The sequence below is a fragment of the Cyprinodon tularosa genome, unplaced genomic scaffold (genome assembly GCF_016077235.1).
Source record: "Cyprinodon tularosa strain WSP-4 unplaced genomic scaffold, ASM1607723v1 ctg359, whole genome shotgun sequence".
Classification (NCBI taxonomy): domain Eukaryota; kingdom Metazoa; phylum Chordata; class Actinopteri; order Cyprinodontiformes; family Cyprinodontidae; genus Cyprinodon; species Cyprinodon tularosa.
In genome coordinates this window covers 971822-996500 of record NW_024039073.1, presented here as the reverse complement: position 1 = coordinate 996500, position 24679 = coordinate 971822, and the positions used below count along the sequence as shown (strand labels likewise).

The window sequence follows — 24679 nt, the reverse complement described above, 5'->3', positions numbered from 1 at the left end:
CCTGCAATGGGGAAGAATCACCCAGACAGCAGAGGGTGAGGTGAGATGGCATTCTGGAGCTTACACTGGAGTTGCAGGAAATCAGTGCGAGAAACGGCACCAGTGGGGAGATCACTGCATCAAAAGTGAGATTTTCGTCCCCGTAAACTCCCACAGATCTGCCTGATTTTCGTCAGTTTCCGACAATTTGCAACCCGTGCTTGTCCGCGTTTGTCGTGCCACAATTTGTCGGAAACGGACTCTGACGTATGTGGAGAGCGATCAGCTGTACTAATGGCCCTAATTAGCATATGAATGCAGCAAACCCGCGCGGCTGGCCAGGTCTGACTTGAATAACCTACTCAGTATTGGCTGAAACCACTATTCTCAAACAAGTGAAATCGCTCGTGATTGGCAGCAAAACCACACGTGGCCACGCCAGGCTTTAATTTTCTTACTGAGTATTGGACGGAACCACTTCTTTTTAAACAAGTAAAGTCGCTCGTGATTGGTTGGCATATATATATATTTACATATAAATTTACATATATATATTTATTCATATATATATATATATATATATATATATATATATATATATATATATATATATATATATTTATTCATTCATATATTTATTCATTCATATGGTGTGTATTTATGTTATCCTACACTACTACACAATTATGCTACCATCAAGGACATGAATGAATTTATACAGGAAATGAACATTTGCCAGGAAGCTGTTTATGCAAAGAAAGAGCTTTATTGAAACACACACAACTATATACAACGCGTATCCAAACACATGCGTTTCTAAAAATTAAAAGTCCGTGAACGGTCCGTTTGCTTCCTCGGGGTTGGACGTAACTGGCAGCATTCCCTCCGAGGTAGGTCCGATGTGCAGACGCCTACTGTGCGCGGCCCTGTACTTCGGCATCGCTTCTAACCGGGATTGCAGCTTAACAGATAGTCCAGTGAGATCCGGCCTACGAAATTGCGGCGACCGTACAATCCATCCAGAGACACCGCCAACGACGGCGGACTTCCAGAGTTCCACTTCCTCATCTGCTAGCACACTCTGCCTCGCTTTCAGCAGCTGAAAAAAACAAAACAATGAATCAGCGCACTGCGTATGGACACAACACATCTATCACTGCACCTGAAAAATAGTCACCAAATAAAGTCTTACCCTCTTTCTTCTGGCCCGACTCAGAGCAGATTGCCTCCGCACGCAGCGTGTTGGCTGGCTGCGTATATCTGAAGCTCCTGCGTACCGTCTGAAAATACGTCTTACAGGCAGCTGGAAAACAATTAAATGAGAGTGGTATAAATAAAAAATCAAACGCAAGTCACAGTAACAAGGAAGGAGAAAACATTAAAACAAGTCACTTACACACAATGTCGTCTTTATCAACATCGTGCAAATCTGGACTTGCTGATATGGCTCCGAGCAAATAGGAGGTCACCGCCTCATTGTGAGGCGACAGTAGTCTGTGAAAACAAAATGTAAAGCTATGATCGGTATCTATCCGTATCCATTGCCTTTTACCGCAGAATGAAAGCATATTCTTTAAATCTTACCCTTGCTCCGGTTCATAGCGCCTGCAATTAGTCTCCGAGTTGTGAAGACGGCGTACTGCTTCCTGTGAATCACAAAAAATACACTTTAATAAAGCTTGTTCTTGCAAGGCTACTATTAGCGGTAGCTTTAGGCTAGGCTGCTATTAGCCGTAGCTTAGGCTAGGCTGCTTTTAGCCTAGCAGGCAGTAATCGAACATATATTTACCGCTAGCATCTTTTCTTTGAGTTCGTCTTGTTTGATGCAGAGTCGCCATCGCGTCCAAGAGGAGTTTTACCCCGAAATCCAGACGCTCCAGACCGCCTGCACAAAGCAAAGCATCCATCCTCCACTGTGGCTGCACACCGCGCCGCTCTGAGTTTCTTGGAGATCGTAAAGAGCATGCGCGAGATGAACCAGGGTTTCCGCGGATCAATAAAAATAATTAAAAAATCATTCTTTTTTTTTTAAATCAAGGCCTTAATTGGCACTAAAATTATTTAAATATGTTTATCGAAGTATTTATAATTCTTTAATAAAAAATGCTTATAAAAACAATTTCGTCAGATATATTATATCGCTCCAGGCGGAGAAAAAGCTAGAGGATATATATATACGTATATATGTGTGTGTGTGTGTTTACATACATACAGGAGTCATGGAACTGTGCTTGCAGCTCCTTCATATTTCATGTACACTAATAACTTGTGTACATGGTTCTTGTTGATGGCATTAAAATCATTTCAAATAGCATTCAATTAGAGTCACTCATTCCTGTATGAACCCTGTGAGCGCTTAATTTAATATGACATATTAAAAAAATCCCACCATCATCCAGCATATGTTCAGTTTCTGCCCAAATATATATTTATATTTTTGTAGATTTTTGTAACGGGGATAAGGATAATTCGAAACTGCTTTTTTTGAATGAACTTGTTCTCTTCTCCCAAACATCTCTTTTCATTCCTGTAATAAGAAGTTTCTTTTAAATGGATTTGATTAAAGTTTAAGTCCCTCGGTATAAAATAAATATTTTGATGGAGATGAGAAATCTGCTTCCTCGTTGGTGAATAACCAATAGTTTGGATATAATTTCTAGTCACCGATCTTTTGCTGCTATATTTTAATTTGACGAACCGGAATTTGTCGATGTTCTTTTTCCTGTTTGGTGCGATTGCAATTGCGGATCTTGACCTGGCCGGACCGTATGACCACAGTGTACCAATCTTCTGATGTCTACTTCCAACAGGATAATGCGCCATGTTATAAAGTGAATCATCTCAGACTCATTTCTTGAAACTTTTCCACTTAAGTAATTGTGAATTGAGCATATTGACAGACAACATTTTATTTTTTTATCTTAAATGCAATTTTTTTTTTTTTTTTTATAATTACTGCTCTAAATGTATTGCTCTGTCAGCTAAAGATCTGTTTTGGTCTCTATACTTTAATTAAATAAATCAATTCAAGCTAAAATGTAAGAGGCTATACTGAGCCTGATCTCTTTGTATCAGAGATTTTCTTACCTTTTAGAAAAATGTCACTTGGAGTAAAACCCCCCCTGCAACCCTGATTTGCATTTGTATAGCTCACAGCATGTTCATTTACATTTTAAAGCCTCCCCTAGAATTCCATGGGGGGGAGGCACGGGGGGAACACTGCCTAAGAAAGTCCACGTCAATTTCTGACAATTTACGGGAGTTTTCGGCGAAGCCTGCAAATTGTCGTAAACTGCCGCTAACCTGAAGTTCCACGACAATGTACAGTGCCGCATATTGACGAAAATCCCACATTTCATGCAGTGGATGCTACAGCGTGCTGGGGCTACCTATAGAAGCTAACTGCGGAGGAACCTAGGAGCACAGCGGTAGATTGGGTATGTCCACTGGTAACACGGAACACTGAATGTATGTAGAGACTATGGCTGTCTGGAAGTAGGAGAGTGGTACAATGGAGAAGCCTGCTCAGGTGGCAGATCTAGGCGAGGCTATGGCTGGCTGGTGTCAGCCTCTGGAGCCTGACTGCGGGAGATGAAAATAGTACTATGGAGGCTCAGTGAAGCTTCCCATGGCAGACACTGGGGGAGCTGGGGAGAGAAGGCATCCATCTGGGCCAGAGGTGAGACGAAGAAACAGCCCTTCTATGGCTAAATTAAAAGAGCTTTTTTTTAAACCACTTACATCCTCTAAAGAACATTCCATCTTCATCCTTCCATTTTTGATGAAATCAACCCCCTTTTAGAGACATAGACGGGTATGGTGCATCGCAGGCTAACAAAAGAAGCCAAGCGACCCCCATTCCAAAGGGGTGGACCCGTTCATCCTTTTCAATTTGCATGTTTTTTAAAGGCTTTGTTGGGCTACTCTATAAGAGCCTCGAACTCAATGCTATGTCTGACATTTTTAATTGGAAAAAGCTTCCCTGGATGGGAAGCGAAACGTCTTCAAACTTAGAAACAAAGTCTAGTAGATTGTTTTTTTTTTTACTTTTTTGAGAATGACTATGCCCTGAATGACTGAGAATCTTCAGCATTTAGACTCTGGAGAAATTGGCCGTAGCCTTTTCTAGGTGTGCAGCAGCCTGGCAGCTGGCAAGCATGTTAAGCACGACCTGTTGACAGAGCTTAAAATTGACAAGCTGATTATTTACCATTTGGTGTTGAGAGAGATCTCAAGGATATATTTCAAACCGTTTTCATGTGTACTGGAGATTAATCCAAATACAGGACAAGGCAAAGTTGTTAGTTGTCTTTTGTTCCAGCGGTAAAGTGTTTGCTCTGGTAATCACTTATGTCTAATGTGTCTACCACCCTGCAGGCAGAGGTTAATTCATGTACACAAGGGAGGGGTAGGGGTCATTTTTCAAAACGGGGATGTGGGCTGAAAGAAGCCATCCATCCATTCATCTTGTGCTGCTTTCTGTTTAGAACGTCTGGAGGAGATAAGTGGCTGGCTGGGTGGATGAATGAATTCAATCATTTACCACGCCTTTGATCATTACTCGGGCCTCCTGGGCTAACTGCTGTGAACAGTTTACACCCCCTGCCCACTGAAAATAGAGTCTTATCTGGATAAATGCTGATGCTGTATGCAAATACACCGATTTTAATTTTTGGAATTTTATTTGGAAGGTTCTTGTTTTGGGTTTCGTATCGTTTTAATCCAAACGGAGTCTACAGGTATTTGTTAGAACTCATTAGAGATCACTTCTAAGTCTCACTTGAGGCTGATCTGCAAATAGGAGACCTGTTCTAATTGTTTCTTTTCCTTTAGCTTAGGTTGTCTGCAGTGTTTATGCAGATTTATATGGCTTTTACAGAGCTGCAGGCTCAGACATATTTAGTTGCGTCTCTAAGTAATTCTCTTTTCTAATTTACTCTGTTGGTTATTTTGATCCAGAAATAGCATGCATCAAGTTTCTGACACTAGACCCAGTCTGCTTCCGTTTTTCATTTCTATAGAATTGCTTCCTTTAAAAAGGGTTTGTGTTCTCTAATCGTTTTCCTGAAATATGAATGTAGTGTTTCTGCGCAGGCAGCTGCCAAGCCTGCTTGCCATCACATGCAGAATAAAGCTGTCATCTTCGGCCAGTGATAAAGAATTGTCCTATTTTTATAGGCACATCTGATTTCTAAGAATACAAGCATCTAAAATAGCCCTTTATGCTTCTGAGAAGAGGGTTGAGGAATGTCTGCAAAGAGGTTTGATTGCTCATCCTATGAGCACCCTGTTCTAATCAAAACTTGTTTCTGCACGTGAGGGTTGAACAAAAGCAGCTGGGGGGTGATTTGTTGGTTAAGACAGATTTTACAAGAAAATCTTTATTGTACTGAGCTTTCCTTCATGTATTAACTTAGATCAGAAACTTCTATAGCTAAAAAACAATCAAACAAAAAAAGCATTTTTAGGCACCGCCACACTAACGCATTTTAGACACAGGAGCAGAATACAAGTTTTTCTTTTGGTTTCCTGCTTTTCTTAACAAAAAGTTTATTATCTATTAGCATTTTATGTTTAAGTATCAAATTTGTGGCACATTATTTTCTTGTCAACATTCATAGATGACAAGTTACCATAAAATCTGAGCTCCAGCTATGAAGTCAAAGATCCCACATGAACCCCGACCTTAAAATCCCTTATTACTGCTATTCGCCTTAATCCCAGAGGTAGCATTGGTGGAAAAATTCATCTTCCACTTCCAATTACATTTCTTCAGGTGGGACTTTCAACCTGAGGAATCTTATACAATACGTTCAATTTCCCATTTAATTTACTAGTAGCTATATTTTTTGTGATTCACCAAAGCGAGACATGCAGAGTACTACAATTGTCTTTATTGATTTATCAGCCATTGGTTGATCTTTAGAAAACCTGTGGTTACTGTTTTACCTGTATCTTGATCTGTTGATCACCTGCAACTTTTTTAAATAGAATAATGGGTTTAGAATTCAAAAGTTGCTTAAGCTGTTTATGCAACAGTCACAAATTGTTTCTTTGATCAGCAGAACTGCTCATTGACAAGAAATTATCTTATTAACATTTTCAATTATCTTAAACACTGAATATTGAGCTATTTTAGAGATTTTAGAGAGCTGGGCGGAGGGAGACATGCATCTGGCTGTTGTTGAGCTCGCTGTCAGAATGACGGCGCGCACTGATACGAACAGAGAGAAAATAGGACCAAGTGATAACGACGTGTGACTTTTTCCACTACAATTTTTTTGGGATGCAAAAATATCGCTCTTTTGAACACATAATGTTTTGGGAAGAGAAAAGTTTTATTTCGCTGTTCCTAAAAACCTTCCGGACTACTTTCGGCTTGACCAAAACTGGACGATAACTCTGCTCACAGGACGCTGCCAGGGGTAAGTCAGTGTGATTGCATGCCACTGGTGATGGGGATGCCATACAGATTCATGTCAAAAATACCGAACTATCCCTTTAATACAGGCTGATAAGTTATCAAACAGAGCTTACCTTACGTCAGACTGTTAAAGAAAATGTTTTTAGTACTAAGTATAATTTGGGACTCATTGAGATTGAGATCTGGTTCCTTAAAGATGTTTTGGACATCATTTCTCTTTTGGGATTTTTTTGTTTTGGTATTTAGTTTTCAATTATCAGTAATGTTTTTTGTGAATTCAAGATGTTATATAAGCCTTTAAAAGGAACCCCCAGAATAGCCTTCAAAACACACAATACTTCTCTGACAAAGCATCTCTAGGGTATCATGGGAAAACGGAGTATAATCTATATTTGCACTAAGTATTTGTGGCTGATTCTATTAAGCAACATGCTCATAATTTAGTTGTCATTCCCGCTGCTACCACAGGTTATTTATTATTGCTAGTCTCAGCTAAAACATGCTTACATTTGGAGGCTTTATTTAGCTACAGATATCTAAAATTGTCTTACTTTTTAAAGAAATATTTAGTGTTTTCACTCTAGATATGCTTTGGCTACTTAAATGTTGCAGAGTTAATTCTACGTTTAACTAATTTTCATAATTCTTTATATTTAGCCCAAGGAAGTTATTTACCAGAAAAACATTGACATGGAAACCTGGATTGTTTTAAATTCTGATCATTCAGGGAATCTCAGATTTTAATGTTGAGCTGTATATGATGACCCCTGAAAAACAACTAACTCTTTGGGGGATTCATTCACAATTTTCAGCCTTCTCATATTGGACTGAAACAATTGATCATGGTTAATCGATTATTCAGTTAATCTTAAACTAATTTAGTAATTGATTAATGGTTAACTGGAGAATAGAGACTCTAAGACTGACAGAGCAACCCACCTTGGACAGCAATAATACCAAAATTGTAAAAAGAAAATGTTTACATTTTGAAATCTTTTGTCTATCAATCTGCTCTATCCAGAACTCCTCAAGTGGAACTTTTTTAGTTCCTACTTGTTTAATTTTGCAAAAAGTCTTCTTTGCTAACCAATTATTAATCAATTAATCAAAAAAAATAATCAAAAGATTAATCTATGTTCAAAAACAATCGTTAGTTGCACCCCTATTCTCAAATGCATATAAACCCTACTTTGATTGTGAACCGCATATGATTGGGGCTTCATTCTGGGAACTCGGAAAAATTAGGAAAAGCACACCTTTGTGTCTGTCGAAGTACAAACCTCCTGCACCTCTTTTAGATAAATTTGACAATTCTCTGAAAGTGCTTTATACGTTAAGTAAGGTTTGTGCAAGAAAACAATCACATCATGATTGGTTATTGGATAATGTATATATGCATTTGAAACACTTTTCTTTATTTTCACTAAAGCACATCTCAGTCTAATCAGGTGTTTTGCACTTATAAAAGTAGCTACAGTTATTGACCAGCTAACAAACACACTAGCATTAGGTGAGCTGTCAGAATATTTACTCAAGTACTGAGTAACTGTTTGCTCATAACATCTGATTTAATTTTTAAAATGATGCAGTCAAAGAAAATAAGAAAAACACATTAATACAAGATGGCAATATTCATGCGGACAAAAACTTTTAGATCCTTTTTTAAGCTTAAATTTATAAAACAACATTTTTATTGGTAATACGTGTTTTGAAAGAATAAAGATATAACACTATCGTTAGGGTCCCTACATACTTGGAGTTTGCCCATACTGTAAGCTGTAGCCTGTTTTAGTGTTCATTGTTGATTCCCCATTTTAACATGGCTTTATCTGATGAGTTTGGCTTCTAGCTTTACAAAAACAAAAGAAACAAAGCCTAGTTAGGCACCTTGTACCATTTTATCTTCCAACGGATACCCCAGTGAGGCAGAGAAAGCAGCCAGGTAGTGGCTGCTCTGAACAGTGTGTCACTTGGCAAGTTTGGTGATCTCCGTGTTACAAATTAAAACTGTTTGTTATGAATGCTTGTTCTTGGTGAGAAGGATTTTACTACTGAGCAGTATGGTGAGATATGGCATACAAGTTCTATGAGTTAAGCATTTTGTGCACCCGTCTTCTGTAGGCTGGATTTTTGGCTGCACGCCTGTGGTTGCTTTATCAACTTAAACAAATACTTTTTATTTAAAAATGCTCCAGACATAAAGACGTTCGGTTTGTAAACATGGTATATTGTTGAGGCAGTTGTCATATTTCAAAGTTTGTGAATATGAAGTAACTTAAAGTCTGTTACTGACATTTTCTGCTCTGTTTTAGAATGCATGATTCTCCTGCTGCAAGTAATGGTTTAAAGTAGTGTTTCACCGATACTAGGGGTGTAAATCACATCCATCATGGCGATTCGATTCAGTATCAATTTCCTGACCCAACGATTCGATTATTTTCGATACTCAAGAATACACCACGATTCGATTCGGTTAATCGATTAATTGGTTAAATTTTTTTTTTCTTCTTTTTTTTTTTTTTACACCTTACAGGCTAAACAAAGTTTCAAGTTTGAAATAAATCAATGAAAGCTGTAATATCATTATGCATTTTCTTTAGAAACAACAGCAAATAACAGAAGTAGAAAAGTTGCATCAAAAAATACTGCACAATATCAGTGTAATGAGTTCAATGCAATACCTCGGCTCCAGAGAAACTGTCCAACATATTTTTTTAGAATGTAATAAATATACTCAGGAAAGAGAGATTTTGCGTAGAGAGTTAGACAGGAATAAAAATAAACTAGATATAAGGGAATTGTTTCAAAGGTCATGTGGGGATGTAGTTTTTGGTAGTATTTTTAATTTTCTAAGAAGAACGGGTATTTTAGGGAGAATGTAATAGTTTGTCTGGTCCATACTCCATTCTGGAAGGTGGCGGTAATGCACCTATAAGTTGTTTGCCAACCGCCATTAAAAAAAAAGAAGAAGAAGGCTCCAGAGTGTCGACGTCACCGCCCCGTTTGAGAGACGCTCCGCTGCACCTCTCCCAGATTGTAGCTGACCGCAAACAGTGCACCAGACAGGAGGCCTGCTTGTTTTGTTTTTATGACCGAAATTGCGGAAAACAACTCGTGAAGTTTGACCCGCTAGAAGAGCGAGGTGCGCGAGAACGCTGGGAGCCTTTTTCCAGCTGAATCTCCGCTCTCTTTGGCCCTCATGTCCCTCCGTCGTCGGACTAAACTCGTCCCCACTTCCTCACCGCCTCGGCCGTATCTAGACCCACAGCGTGTAGCACAGACCACGCTTCAATACTGAGCATAATTTAAAAATGTCTGTGTGAAGCTTGCTGCAACAAACTGCTGTAAGAGTATAACCAGGAAGCGAGGTAGGAGGGCAAAATAGGTTTAGCAGCACCGCAGCACGGGAGGGAGAATTACGCCCAGGAGCAAATGGATAAAAATAGACCGGAGGAAAAAAAAACATGAATCGATTATCTTGCAGACGTGTCGATGCATCGGATCGTCGGCTTTTGGATCGATGCATCGATACAAAACGATTATTATTTACACCCCTAACCGATACCGATACCAGTATCGGTCGGGGCGCCGATACTGCCCTAAAATGGTGGTATCGGTATCGGCGAGTACCAACAAATAGGGCACAGATACCATTTTGAGAGCCATACGTTTTTTCAACTATTGTCACCCACTCCTAGAATTAAAAAGTTCTACTGGATTCACTTTGTATTACAGTTTTTCCTGCTTCACAAAGGTAGGCAGCAGCTTGACAAAGCCATGATGGCAATTATTTTACATTATGATGGTATCGGGATCGGCCGATACTGCACAGCCAGGTATCGGGTATCGTTATCGGGGCCAAAAAATAGCATCGGCGCAACACTAGTTTAAAGTGTTTTAAACTATGGAAACTAACCTTGAATGAAATTGTGTTTGAACCTAAAAATATAGCTTTTTTTCAATGGATGTCAAGATTCCCTACAGATAAGTAGTTGAAGCTTGTTATGTTCTAAACAGTTTTAATCGGTGTAGCAGGGCAGGTGTGAGGTTTAGGTGGACGTATGCGCTCTGCCAACAAGAGAACATCACTTGCGACAATATACTATAAAACTATCTGGTTTGAATATTTGTTCTGCTCCAATAACTACTAAAGAGTCTCTGGTGGAAAGAAGAGTAAAAGAGGCTGAGTTGACTCTTTCAAAATAAAATACTTCATATACTGTACTAGGTGTAGGGTTTGGCACTATTAGAAATCTATAATTAGTTCTTTTTTTCTTTTATTTACTTTTTGGACTTTGCATAATTGTGCATCTTCTAAACCCTATGAAAGGAGAGGGTCTTACTCTCTTTTTTTTATTGATTCTTTTTTAAAAGATTTTGGTACATAGAATAACTCTTGCTGTTGTATTTCTTTTCATTTTTGTAGTGGAACGGTAAGTAGGGAGCAGATCTATCCACTCTGTGTGAATAAATTTAAAACCTAGAATAAATAAAGCTTACAATGCACAATAAATGATTGATATATTTGTTTAAAGCAAAAATGCATTCAGATTTTTGACAGCATGGCCGAAGGACCTGTGTTGGATGGGTTGGGGGATTAAGGCTGGCAAACCAAAACAAAAGAGTGCGTGAGTCCATGTACCATCTGTGTTTGGGAACAGCAGCTGCTTACTGACAGCACAGGCGCGACGAACTTGACCTCTGACAGTCGACCATGTCACCCATCTACTGGGTCTGTTTTAAAACCAATCTGTCTGCGCTCATGGACTTTCTCGTGTCATTAGAGTCATTAAGTGGACACTGATTAGATTGGAGTAGGGCCTACTGGAGTAATTTCACTAAGTACATAAAGCCTGTGCTTATATCGTGTATGTTTGAGTGCCCCTACACATTACATGTGCTGTCTGCGTTTGCAGAGGCAGTATCCGGGTTTCTACTTTACGGCTGTTTCATCCCTTTATTATGGAATTTGATTATTGTTGCTGATCAAATTACTTTTTTAAATTCAGATGAAATAAGAGACTGACGGGAATAGCTGAAACTTTGGAGATGGGTGTTTATCAAGCATTTTCCCAAAGATGTTTTTAATGAGGTTAGGTCCACAAATTTGTTCCTAAATGTGATAGAAACTTACACACATGAACTCAAACTACTGGTTTATTAATCAGAATTAAGGTTGAAAGCATGTTAAAAATATGATGGGAACAAAAGCTGCTTTCAGCCCATGTTTACAACCACATTTGACCGTGTTACTCATTGCATTGTGATGATTAGGATTAAGTCATTCAGAGAAGTTTCAGCTTTTGTTAGGTTGTTTTTTTTTTTGTCGTCTTTATGATTATCCATGGATTGAGGAAAACTGTTTATCTTAAAATATGCTGATCCTGGTCGATTGGTGCTCATTCTTTCTTTTTTTTTTTCTAATCTTCTTTTGGACAGATCACCAGAAACTGGAGCGTGAGGCGAGGATTTGTCGAATGCTCAAACATCCAAACATAGGTAAGTCACCTATAAGAGCTTAATGGAATAAATTGAATATCCCAGGGATATAAATTGTTTATTAACTGTCAGGCAATGCCGAGAGGGTAGAGTTTAAGTAGAGTTAAAGTATAGTATAGTAATCAGAATCTCTCTTCAGCTCCTTGGCAGGAATCTTTAGGTTCTGATGGGAGCTCTCTGACAATCTTTATTAACATGGAGCCATATTTTGTTTACAACTAGTGGTTTTCCTTGGAAAAAACTACTAACCAAGCTTTGGATCTCATCTCTGCATATCTTCCAAAGTTTCCATGGACATTTTGCCTGCTCTCTTATTATTTATCCCCTTATATGGCATTGTCTTTGTAAGTCTGATTTATGTCGGTTTTATCTAGAAGCATTAAAATACGGGGTGCTAAAACCATTTATGATTCACAACATTTCGCTGCAACTGTGTTGATGACCTAAAATCCTAAAATAAAGTTATTATGATTGTAACAAGGTAAGTGGGAGATGAGGTGAAATGTGAAATGTTTTATTTGTTAAATAATTCAAATTTCTTTTAGATTTCTTGCAGGGAAAAACCCCAATAAAGGGTCTCAATGCTTCAGAGAACAGACCAGAATCCAATCTAGATTAAAGCAATCGAAACTGCACTTGATGTTTACATTTAGTTAGCATTTCCAAACATTTGAAGATCTGAGTGTCTCCTCTCTCACTCCAGTATAGTTTCATATATCAAAGAGAGAACTAGAGAACCAAGCTAAAGCAAAAGCATTGTTCTGTTCGACTCTGGAGCTAACTGACTGATAGTCAAACCAGTCTATTACCTGCTCTATTTCTGTATGGGGTATTTGCATGCGACAGCTGGCCAGCAGCCACGTTCAATTCAAACACCTCCAATCAGTTGCAGAGTTTCTACTTGATGTTGACATTATACGGTTTATTTCTAAACCTCAATCTTATTCCTAACACACCTTTTATATCCTTTTGCACATGTTTGAGTATCCAGAAGGTTTTACATGCAGAACCAAAAAACAGCAGGAATCATTCTATATCTAAACATTGTAAGTCCTCTAACAAGGAACTTAGCTCACCAGATCTTTTCCCTCTGTTGACGTGTCAAATTCAAACAAAAGGCAGGGGTCATTTGGAAAGGGAAGGAAATGACAGTTCCTTTGACGCAGACCAGCACTTCTGATCATACAACATAGTGCCCTGCAAAGCAGACTTGTGTATGCAAACAAAATAATAGGCAGGGTTTCTGGTTTCTCTTGTTGCAGAAGGACTCCTTTTTCATTGTCTTCCTCCTCTGCTGTGTTTTTTATTTCTCATCCTAGTCTTTGGGAATTTGTTTTTACAAGGTTCCCCCCTCAGAAATGTGGGGATGTGAATAAGGAGGTTTGGAAATAAAACGATTAAATTTGTAATGATAAGAAAAGCCTAAAATCTATGTTTGAATTTTATTGTGAAACCTGCAGAATGTGACAACTAAAACTAAAAATTGTATTTATGTGGACTGAAATATAGATTCAGTTTTGTTAGCAAGTTATTATTGGCCCCCTCTCACTCCTCTAGCTTCCCTTTTAGTTCTTCAACACTGAAAGCAGGAACAAGACTGAGTTTCAGACTAAATCGAGGTTTTTTTTGTTTTTTTTTCATGGACTCTTGACACTCTTAAACAAGTCTGGACTTTTCTTAAGCTGATTGTCAGTCAGCTGCTCGTCTTTCAAGAACATGTCAGCATTGCTTACTTAAGCAAGCTGTAGTGAGAAAGTGGGTGTTAGAGTTCTGTTAATTTTTTGTGGTCGGCTTGGCTGTGAAAGGTTTGCCGTTTTAAAAACGTCAACTTTTCCATGTTTCGATAAGGACTTTAATAATATTATTTACAGAAGATGGTGTATTTATCCTTTTTTTTTGTGTAACAAGTAAGATCTGTGTCTCAAAACGGGGGACCTAGAGTTAAAAAGTGGTTACAGCTGGAATGTCTGGGGGGAAAAACAGGTGAAGTCTGCATGCGAGTTGTAATGACTTGCTGTGGTAGCCTCTTAAGGTAGGAGATAAAAGGACTCAGAGAAGATCTGTCATTGAGGGCATCTAATTTAATGATAATGTGCGTTCGCACATTATGTAGGCGAATCACTGTCCCCCAGAAATCCACGGTTATAGTTTTTATATTTATATTTTTTTAAAACAAAGCGGCGCGTGTATGACATCATGAATGAACGCCGGCAATGATTAATTCATCCTGTGCGCTGAACTGCTGCTAGTTTTACTCACATGCCTGGAAGATGTCTAGTGCCTCTACCACAGATGATCTCGCTCTCGAAATGGAATTGAACGATTCAGGTTAGCTAGCTGAATGAATATAAGGTGTAGAGCAAAGCAGCCTGTGTCCTGGGCTGCCTGTCACAACTGCAGTCCACCGCACGGTTGACGTCATACATGCTCCGCTTTGTTTAAAAAAAAATATAGATATAAAAAATATAACCGCAGTGTCTGGGGGACAGTGATTCGCCTACATGCTATGAATGCTTGCGTACCATAAAGAATAAATTATGAACAGTTTAGTTTGTGCCTTCAAGTCGTTTGCCCATAGCAACACGTTACTTGGATATAACCTAACGGAATATCTTCAGAACAGCTCCAAATGATGCAAAACTCATATGGGTGAGTAGAACATGATGTAATAACGTAAAATCAAGGGCCCAATGTAAAAAAAACAGCGTTCCCCTTCATTATGTGTTACTGTTTTCTTTTTCTTTTTTTAGCAAACGGAGCTATCTTACTTCAGACAGGGTATCTTTCTTGGTTTCATGAAATATCCCTGGATCATTGAATTTAATACATGCAAATAAAAGTAAACATAACTTTATGTAGAACATCTTTGCAAACAGCAGTTTGGGGTCATTTACATCAAAAGAATTGAAATGAATTAACAAATTTATAGTTTTTTTTTTATTTTTATTTTCAGCACTAGCTGGTAGCCTGACAGCGGTCTGTGACTGCAGGAAGGTATTTTTAACTTGTGTCTCAACAGGCAGACCAACTTTCACTTTTACTGACTGTTCATTCAGGTTTGCAATCTGAAGCTAATTAACAGAAGCAGTGCTTTCTGATCCAGCTAACTGCCTGTTAATTAAAGACTCTCTCTCTGTTTCTCAGTACGACTCCATGAGAGCATCTCCGAGGAAGGCTTCCATTACCTTGTCTTTGACCTGTAAGTTAATCAAATTTTAGCGCCCACACTAACTCCCACAGTATGCTTTCTCCTGGGGTCAAACCAACTGTTTGATTCAGTTTTTTCTGTTTTAAATCATACATTTTTTATGTATTCTGCTTTAACCAAATGATAAACTTCTAATTCTATACTAATAATATAATTCTTCAAAATTTAGATTTGAATATTTTGATTTTATCAAAATGTTTCTTCTGACTTAAGTGATTTAACATTTGTGAGCAGCTTAGCCAGACTTCTGACAAAAACAAACTGATGGGTAGGGAGTATAAGATTAGGGTTATGGTAAGGTGGTGTTCTGAGCATAAGCTCTTGACACTCATAACTAAAGACAAGTAATCAAACCACCAGAGAAAACAAGAACTAAAGTTGGTGAGGTTGTAGAAAATTTTTTTAACTGCTGTGATGTCAATCAAAATTTTCCATTTGTGGAAAAGCATATTTTGTAAAAATGAGAAATGTTCAGGTTAAAAAATACAAAAAGGCCTTCATATAAAAAAAGAAAATATATAAAGTTTTTAAAATGCTTCTAGTATGGATATAGTGAACACACCGCACTGGATTTCTTCTTTGAGGTTTGAGGGCAAAGAAAAACATCTGACCTTTGCTGAAAGGGATGTGTGGGGTCTTATGAGGAAAAATACCTTTTCTTTATTACCAATTTGTGTGTTTATCTACAGAAATACTACATGCATTTCCCCCATCTTTATGTGCAAAAATGTTGCTCAGTTTTATAGCAATCTGTGCCTTTATTATTAGAGTAGAATACAGGAACCATCCCTAAATTGGGATGGTACAGATGCAGGTACATGTAGGCCACCCACGCAGCTCTATCAGACAAACTGGGAGGAATTAGTTAGCTATTAGATTATAATCTACCGTATTTCAGAACCCAGCACAGGCTGCCAGGAACAGGGTAAGTGGTTTTAAAACACAAGTCGAGCATCACTTGATTTTCAGATATGATCTCGCCGTGTTACATGAACCCTCTCAAATGTCTTTCTTTAAAAAAAAAAAAAAGAGAAATCTCCTGATATAATAATTGTTTTTGCTGAGTTTTTGTATATTTCTTTGCAGTGTAACCGGTGGCGAGCTGTTTGAGGACATTGTTGCGAGAGAGTACTACAGCGAGGCGGATGCCAGGTACTTCATAAAATGTTTCCACGCATTCAAATCACATCAGCGACTCTGTATTACAGCTTCATTTTTTTATTGTTTCGGAAAAGTTAATCTGATAGCAATAGTAGTGTTGCACTGATACCGATACCAGTATCGGGCAGGCCCCCCGATACGGCACTAAAATGGTGGTATCGGTATTGGCGAATGCCAACAAATAGGGCACTGATACCGTTTTCAGGGACAAAAGTTTATTCAACTATTGTCAGCCATTGAAGGTAGGCAATAAAAAGTTCTACTAGATTCACTTTCTATTAGTCTTTTTCCAGCTTCACAAAGGTAGGCAGCAGCTTATCAAAGTCATGATGGCATTTGTTTTAGATCCAAGTAGAATGCAGTTCTTCGTGTATACACAACAGATGGTATCGGTATGGTATCGTTATTGGCCAATACTGCACAGCCAGGTATCGGCTAACCAATAGCATACATTTTTAGCCCTGAGGCTGTGAGCATCATGCTGACCAACATGTTGAATGCAGAAATGAATCACACATACAAAAATGTCATCAGTTTTTTTTTTTTTAAGACTCATGTTTAGCTTGTTGGTATTATTCTTTTTAGTAAATTATTGCTCTAAATCTGAATACAAAGTTGGAAATGTTGGACTCCCTGCAAGTTTAAGGGGCAGCTATTTTTGCCAGAGCAGAAATGGGGAAGAACAACATGTTCTGACGTTTGAATTGGTTGATGATGTTTGTGCTTTGGGCCGTACTGGTAATCTGCTGGTGCGGCTTTATTTCTGACCAAGTGACTCAGGCCTTTTAGATTTAATTTCTTGAATAAATCATGACTAAACTGCTGCTGTGTTTAAATCCTATTTTGAGTCTGTTGTTGGATACTGCAGTATGCTTTTTATTATTGAACCCCTTTACCTGCAGATATAAATTCTTATCTAGCTTTTGGAAATTTGTTGTAATTCATATTAAAAAATGACAACCGCAGCATGAAAATCTGCACAGATAATCAGAAGAAAATGCAATTGTCAAATTTGTCCTTTTAGTAGAGAAGTAAATTAGAACTTTTTAAGATCTGTTTGGTCACAGTTTAGTTTGGCTGATAAGATGAACAAAGTTATAGAAGATTTATATTCAAGCACTTTTAAATCGTCTTAAAGATATGAGATTCACTGATTTAATCCTTTCTTGTCCTTTTAAGTTGTTTTTTTTGGCTTATTAAATAGCAAAAACCTGAACAAGGGGTTGCTTTAAAAATTGTAGACTATTAGTATCTACACTGGTTGGCAGGGCCGCTGGAAATAATTTTGAACAGTGGGTGCTGTGAATGTTTTTTTGTTTCTTTTGGACAAAAGAACTGTTAGCCTGTAGGCTTATTTAGATAAAATGATTTAAATAAATAGATTAAAATAAATAAGCAAATAGATTGACATTCACTCCTTTTTTTTAATATACACTTCAGCGCATGCAACCAGGGTCTATAACACAAAGACACGCGCTATTAATTAAACTTCGCAATAACATTATAACAACATAGATTTGGTCAGCTGGCATGAACCTGAGTCACTGTGTTTGTCACATGCGACTATTAGCTCCTAAATCCTTTTTAAAGTAGAGAAACGGGCATTCCAACCATTGCATCTTCGAATTCTCCCAAGTGGTGCACGACTTTACACGAGTAAATCAAGTGAATGTGATCGTTTATCGAGTGGGCGGGATTGTTGTGGCTGAAGGTTCGCAAGGAAGTTTAAATGTGGCCGGATTCTCGGAAGGATCTTGCTGACCAGTTAGCAACTTGATGTTAGTAGGTTCACAATGGGAAATTATGTTGGGACAAAGTAGCACTTAGCAATGACACTGTTGAGGAACATGCAAGAGGAGGGGAGTTTTGTGTCGGAGGTTGTGGATGAGTCTCCTTCATCATACATTTTTTTAGAGGAGGAAAGCGGGGACAACGTTGTTGTGGAACAGGACGCCAGGGCAGCGGAAGCTTTGTTTTGTGTAGAAGGCTTACAACCATACATGTTTGTCCCTTTGTCCATAGGGTGTAGATGTACCACAGAGTCTTGTCCCGAGGAGGCCGCTCTTCTGTGTTGGGCCATGCTTCTGTGGAGAGGTTATTTGGTTTCTCCAAAATAAAGATCAACGCATTCCTTACTGCATTAAACTGCACTCCACTCAAACGACCCCCATTCCATAGGGGTGGACCCATTCATCCGTTTCCATTGAATTAAAAAAGCTTCCTGCATGGGAAGCAAAATGTCTTCAATCTTGGGAAATAAAAGTCCAATGGATTGTTTTTTAACTTTTTTGGAGTGACATGGTGATTTAACATGTTGGCCACCTTCAACACTTTAGTTGCATACGTTCCTTCTTACATTTGCATTTCCAAATCGGATAGAAAAAAGCTGATCTTCCTGTAGCTTCGTTCTCTCTGCTCATCCCTTGTTCTGAAACATGGTTTACTCCTTACAGTCCATAGTTGCTACAGGTTTGCACTAGTGAGGAGATGGTACCTGAAGCAGTACATTAAGAAATTCACCCAATGTAGCAACATTTTTAGTCTTTATTGTAGATTTTATCACACTGTGAACACACGTGAGGCCTACTTATATTTTTGGAATATGAAGGTCGTCTTTTAAATAAATTAACTCTGTGATAAAAAGAAGACAACCTAAACATAAAACCATCAAATTTGTCAACTTTTTATGAATTATTTGATTCCCTTTCATTTGGATGTTTTTAACTTTTTTTATTCGGATTGGGTGTTTTTAACACAATGCCATCTAGTGCACCCAAATTAACGGAACATAAAATGCTTTTACAATTTATTACAGCCTTTTAGAGGATGGTTTTCATGTTTTATTGAATGTAATCTCCATATCTAAAGATTCCTTGCTTCTCTGTGTGAGATATTACTTGGATATGTCTAGAGGAGTGCCGGCTGTAATGTGTGAGACAGGAACTGGATAAAGATTATACACATTTCATACACCTGGATAATCATGTTGGCTCAAAACGCAAAGGTTATTGAATCAGTTCTCTCATATGAAATGTATTCTGATATTGGCTCAAAGTGAATTTCTATTTGTTCTGTTTTTATCAGTTCTGCAGGAAATTATCTGGGTCTTTCCTTTTACCATCTTCTAACAATCAAAAGACATCCACCTAACCATTACTGTACGGCTTAATCTGCCATATTCTTTGTGCAATGTCTGCGTTTGTGCCATAAAGAAAGAAGCATGAGCAGTTTTTATATCCAACAGCTTAAGAAAATGTTTCTGTCATGCTAGATTCCCCGATCAATAATCAGAAAGTTAAATGAACTCAACATGTTTCTTTTTTTCTTTGCTTCCTTTCATACATTTAACTATAGCCAAACTAATTTCCTTTGCTTGCACTTGGTCTTTCAGCACTCAATAAATTCTTCCTGCTACCCATTAGAGTCCAGATATGTGCATGAGAGCAAAATCTGCTCAATATGGTTTACATCACTTCACTCACCAAAGGCCATTAAAAAAATAAGCTGGAGCTGAATTGACAATCTCAATTTGCTGAGCAGGGATGTTTGTTACCATTTCAATGCCCCTGTTCCCGGCTGTCATATTGAGCTCATCTGTATTTTATTTTAAAAGGCTTCCATTTTCTTACGTCTTCTAAAAATCAGATTTATTTCTTTTATTCAGGGTTTATATATGTAGCTGTTGTCATAGCTTAAGAAAAAACAACCTAAAAATCGTTTTAAAGTTGACACCAAAGACTTTTTTTCTTGGTTTATTTCTTTAAAATGTAATTTTTTTGTATTGCAAATTGACAGAACTGTCTGTGTTTTGTCTTTTTCAGCCACTGCATCAATCAGATCCTGGAGAGCATCAGCCACATCCACCAGCGTGATATTGTGCACAGAGACCTCAAGGTGAGCCGCCGGACACTCGGCATGAATATTGGAGGAGATTTGATTCAATCTGACAGAGTAAATGCACACAAATTGCCCGCGCCCTGAGCGTGCGATTGTGGTTGAAAGGTGTGCCAGCAGATGTACAACAGGTCTTGGGCTGCGCCGACGTCATGCTGTGACGTTAAGAGCATCTTCTGGGATAAGCGTCATTGCTCACCTCTGCAGCTTTTTTTCCTCTCTCAGCTCTCCGGTCCCATGGCAAATCTGTATCTACACCGCCTCTTCCTTCCTCTGCATCCTTTTTACTCTGGCCCCCCCCACCCTCCCCACTGCACCGCCAAGGAGTGACGAAAGCAGACCAGCTGCTATTAATAGCGCATCTGTGTGTTAGATGTCGGCCAGTGACTGGTTACTGCACGAAATAACCCTGCACACCTTAACAACAGAATCCCCACAGCTAAATGGTGGCAACCAAACACATGAGGTTAAGATTCCAGATTTACCCGAATAGAAGATCTCGTTTCCAAACTTTAATTCGGACTTAAACTTTTACCTTCAATCATATAACGGTGTAAAATTTTGCCAGTCCTCTGAAGTTCAGTAAAGAGATATTTTTCATGAAAGCGAACCATTTACAGTAATGATGAAAGATGAGGTCTGTGGACAAACGTTTTTCAGTCACAAAGCTCTCTTTCTATGCACATATGCTGCACTGTTATTATATCCAGATTGTTCTTAGATTTAATCTTGAATCCTTAAAACCAAGTAAAATAAGTATGTTACCCTTGCATCTTAGTTGGTCTCATGAATTTTTTGGCAAAAATTTAGTATAAAAACACCAACAAAAGAATAAACTTAAACTGGAATAAATGTTTCCAGTTCGATAATCTAAAATGTTTTTATTTTTTTTTATTTTTCATATTGAAGAAATGACTGTTAAAAGAATATTCAAGTACTGTATAGTAAGTTTATATGCAAATGTGAGATTATCAGAAGTAAAAATTGGTCATAATTGCGAATGAAAATTAATATCAATGTCAAAATCTTAAATAATAAGGATATATTTTTTAAAGCACCTTTCAGCACACCAATATATATATATATATATAAAAAAACTGTTTTCTCACCCCTCGTGGGGTGTTATGTGTCATCCTCAAGCTCGGGTCCTCTACCAGAGGCCTGGGAGTTTGAGGGTTCTGCGCAGTATCTTAGCTGTTCCTAGGACTGCGCCCTTCTGGACAGAGACCTCTGATGTTTTACCTGGAATCTGCTGTAGCCACTCTCCCAGTTTGGGGGTCACAGCCCCCAGTGCACCAATTACCACTGGCACCACTGCTGCTCTTACTTTCCACATCTTTTCTAGCTCCTCTTTCAGCCCTTGGTATTTCTCAAGCTTCTCGTGTTCTTTCTTCTTGATGTTGCTGTCGCTTGGGATTGCCACATCTATCACTACTGCCTTCTTGTGCTGTTTGTCGATCAACACGATGTCTGGTTGGTTAGCCATCACCTGTTTGTCAGTCTGGATCTTGAAGTCCCATAGGATCTTAGCTCGGTCATTCTCAACTACCTTAGGAGGTGTCTTCCATTTTGACCTTGGGACTTCCAGCCCATACTCATGGCAGATGTTCCTGTACACTATGACAGCTACCTGGTTGTGGCGTTCCATGTATGCACTTCCTGCCTGCATTTTACACCCTGCTGTTATGTGCTGTATTGTTTCAGAGGCATCTTTGCACAGTCTGCATCGGGGGTCCTGCCTGGTGTGGTAGACCCTGGCCTCTATTGATCTTGTACTGAGTGCCTGTTCTTGTGCTGCCATGATTAGTGCCTCTGTGCTGTCCTTCAGTCCAGCCTTCTCCAGCCACTGGTAGGATTTTTTGATATCAGCCACTTCTTCTATTTGTCTGTGGTATATGCCGTGCAGTGGCTTGTCCCTCCATGATGGTTCTCCTTCCTCTTTCTTGTCCTCGCTTTCGGTTTTCTCCTGCCTGAGGTATTCACCAAGCCATTTGTCTTTGGGGGCCATCTTTCTGATGTACTCTTGGGTCTTAGTTGTTTCATCCTGGACAGTGGTCTTGACACTCACTAGCCCTCGGCCTCCCTCGCTACGCTTGGCATACAGTCTCAGGGTGCTGGATTTGGGGTGGAACCCTCCATGCATTGTGAGGAGCTTTCTTGTCTTGATGTCAGTAGCCTCTATCTCCTCCTTTGGCCAGTTTATTATACCAGCGGGGTATCTGATGACTGGTAGGGCATATGTGTTGATGGCTTGGATCTTGTTTTTCCCATTCAGCTGACTTTTCAGGACCTGCCTTACTCTTTGTAGGTATTTAGCTGTGGCAGTCTTTCTTGCCATCTCCTCGTGGTTTCCGTTAGCCTGTGGCACCCCAAGGTATTTGTAGCTGTCCTGCACATCTATAATGTGGCCTTCTGGTAGTTCAACCCCCTCGGTTCTGATCATCTTCCCTCTCTTTGAGACCATGCGACAGCACTTGTCCAGTCCGAATGACATCCCAATGTCGTTGCTGTAGATCCTGGTAGCGTGGATCAGTGAGTCGATGTCTCGCTCACTCCTGGCATACAGCTTGATGTCATCCATGTAGAGGAGGTGACTGATGATTGTTCCGCTTCGGAATTGGTACCCGTAGCCAGTCTTTGTGATGATCTGGCTGAGGGGGTTCAGGCCTATGCAGAACAGCAGCGGGGATAGTGCATCACCCTGGTATATGCCGCACTTGATGGTGACTTGTGCTATTGGCTTTGCATTGACTTCCAGACTTGTTTTCCACAGCTTCATTGAGTTCTTGATGAAGGCTATTAGAGTCCTGTTGATCTTGTACATTTCCAAGCATTCCAGTATCCATGTATGTGGCATTGAGTCATAGGCTTTCTTATAGTCAATCCAGGCAGTGCACAGATTTGTCTGCCTGGTCTTACAGTCTCGAGTGACTGCTCTATCCACTAGTAGCTGGTGCTTGGCTCCTCTGGTGTTACTGCCTATTCCCTTCTGGGAAGGGTGCATGTATTGAGCCATGTGCCTATTCATCTTAGCCGCTATGATGCCTGACAGGAGCTTCCATGTTGTACATAGGCAAGTTATTGGCCGGTAGTTGGATGGGGTTGTTCCCTTCTGGGTATCCTTCATGATCAGGATTGTCCGTCCTTGGGTTAACCATTCTGGGTGGGTCCCATCCATCAGCAGTTGGTTCATTTGTGCTGCGAGGCGTGCATGAAGTGCGGTTAGTTTTTTCAGCCAGTAGGTGTGGATCATGTCAGGGCCTGGTGCTGTCCAGCTCTTCATACCTGCCGCTCTTTCTTGGACATCTGCCGTTGTAATGGTTACTGGTTCTTGTTCTGGGAGATTGCTGTGATCTGTTCTAAGATCTTCTAACCATCTTCTAACTAATGACCTCCTGTTTTTAAAATATATATATATATATATATATATATATATATATATATATATATATATATATATATATATATATATATATATATTTATTAAAAACAGGAGGTCATTAGTGGAGTTTTGCAGTCTGGAAAAGATGAGAGTTGATTTAAATAGAGGTAAAGTTTTAATATTACGAATATCATGTCACAGTGAATCCCTGAGTTTAGGAGCAAAGTGGGAGAAAGCTTTACTCTCCATGGTGACAAGGCGGGCAAGAGGCTCAACAATGTGGGTGGACGAGGAAATCTGAGAGGTATAGGGAAGAAAGATTATGGAAGACCCTGAAAGCAAACAGGAAGATATTAACTGGATTCTGAAGCTGATTCTGGACTAACTGAAACTTATGCAGAGATTTTTGGGGAAGACCTAAAAAAACAAGAGTTGCCGTAATCGATATAGGAGGTGACAAGGATATGGACCAGAACAGAAGCAGAGTGCAGGGAAAGAGAGGGACGAAGACGGTGAATGATTTGTTGGTGAAAATAGGAAGAACAGGTGATGTTATATATGTGGGAGGTGAATGACAGAGTGCAATCAAGAATGATAATAGATTCATATAAGAGGCGGAGCAATGCTTTAGTCTCATAAGATGTATGAAAGCACCATATTTGAGCAGATAATGGGAGTGGCGGCCTAGTGGTTAGGGGATAGAGCTTGGAGTTCTGAGGTTCTGAGTTCGAGCCCCACTCCCTCAGCCTCCACTCTGGGTCTCTGAGCAAGAACCTTAATCCGACACTGCTCCTTGGGCGCCGCACAATGGCAGCCCACTGCTTCCCAAGGGAATGGGTTAAATGCAGAGGTAAATTTCTCCAATCTGAGATCAATTAAGTTCAATTATTATTATTGTTATTATTATTATTAAAATGCAATTCTTAGATATTAAGTGTTTTTATTAAAGGAGCAGTACTTTCTAATCCAACCAAGTCATATGAGAAAAAAGTGCCAATGACTGTCAGGAAAGGTTTGCAATAACTTGTCAGGGTTGTGCACCTGTTCAAGGTTGTGTGACAACATCTTGGTCTGATTTAAATTGAACACTCCCACGCAGAGCCTTTTTTTTAAAAATCTCTTTTTTTAACAT

General features: G+C 39.1%; 1 protein-coding gene across 21 annotated transcripts in view; it reads left to right on the top strand.

The window, feature by feature from the left end:
* Nucleotides 1-24679, top strand: part of camk2g2 (calcium/calmodulin-dependent protein kinase (CaM kinase) II gamma 2) — a 101027-nt gene that overhangs the window by 30250 nt on the left and 46098 nt on the right. For all 21 annotated transcript variants that reach the window (XR_005281701.1, XR_005281702.1, XM_038295766.1 and 18 more), the window contains exons 3-6: nt 11843-11902; nt 15047-15101; nt 16197-16262; nt 20093-20165. Coding sequence is in view for 19 of the 21 variants with exons in the window: in XM_038295766.1 (XP_038151694.1) it covers nt 11843-11902; nt 15047-15101; nt 16197-16262; nt 20093-20165 (254 nt within the window). In the remaining 2 variants the exon portion in view is untranslated. The remainder of the gene's footprint in view (nt 1-11842; nt 11903-15046; nt 15102-16196; nt 16263-20092; nt 20166-24679) is intronic.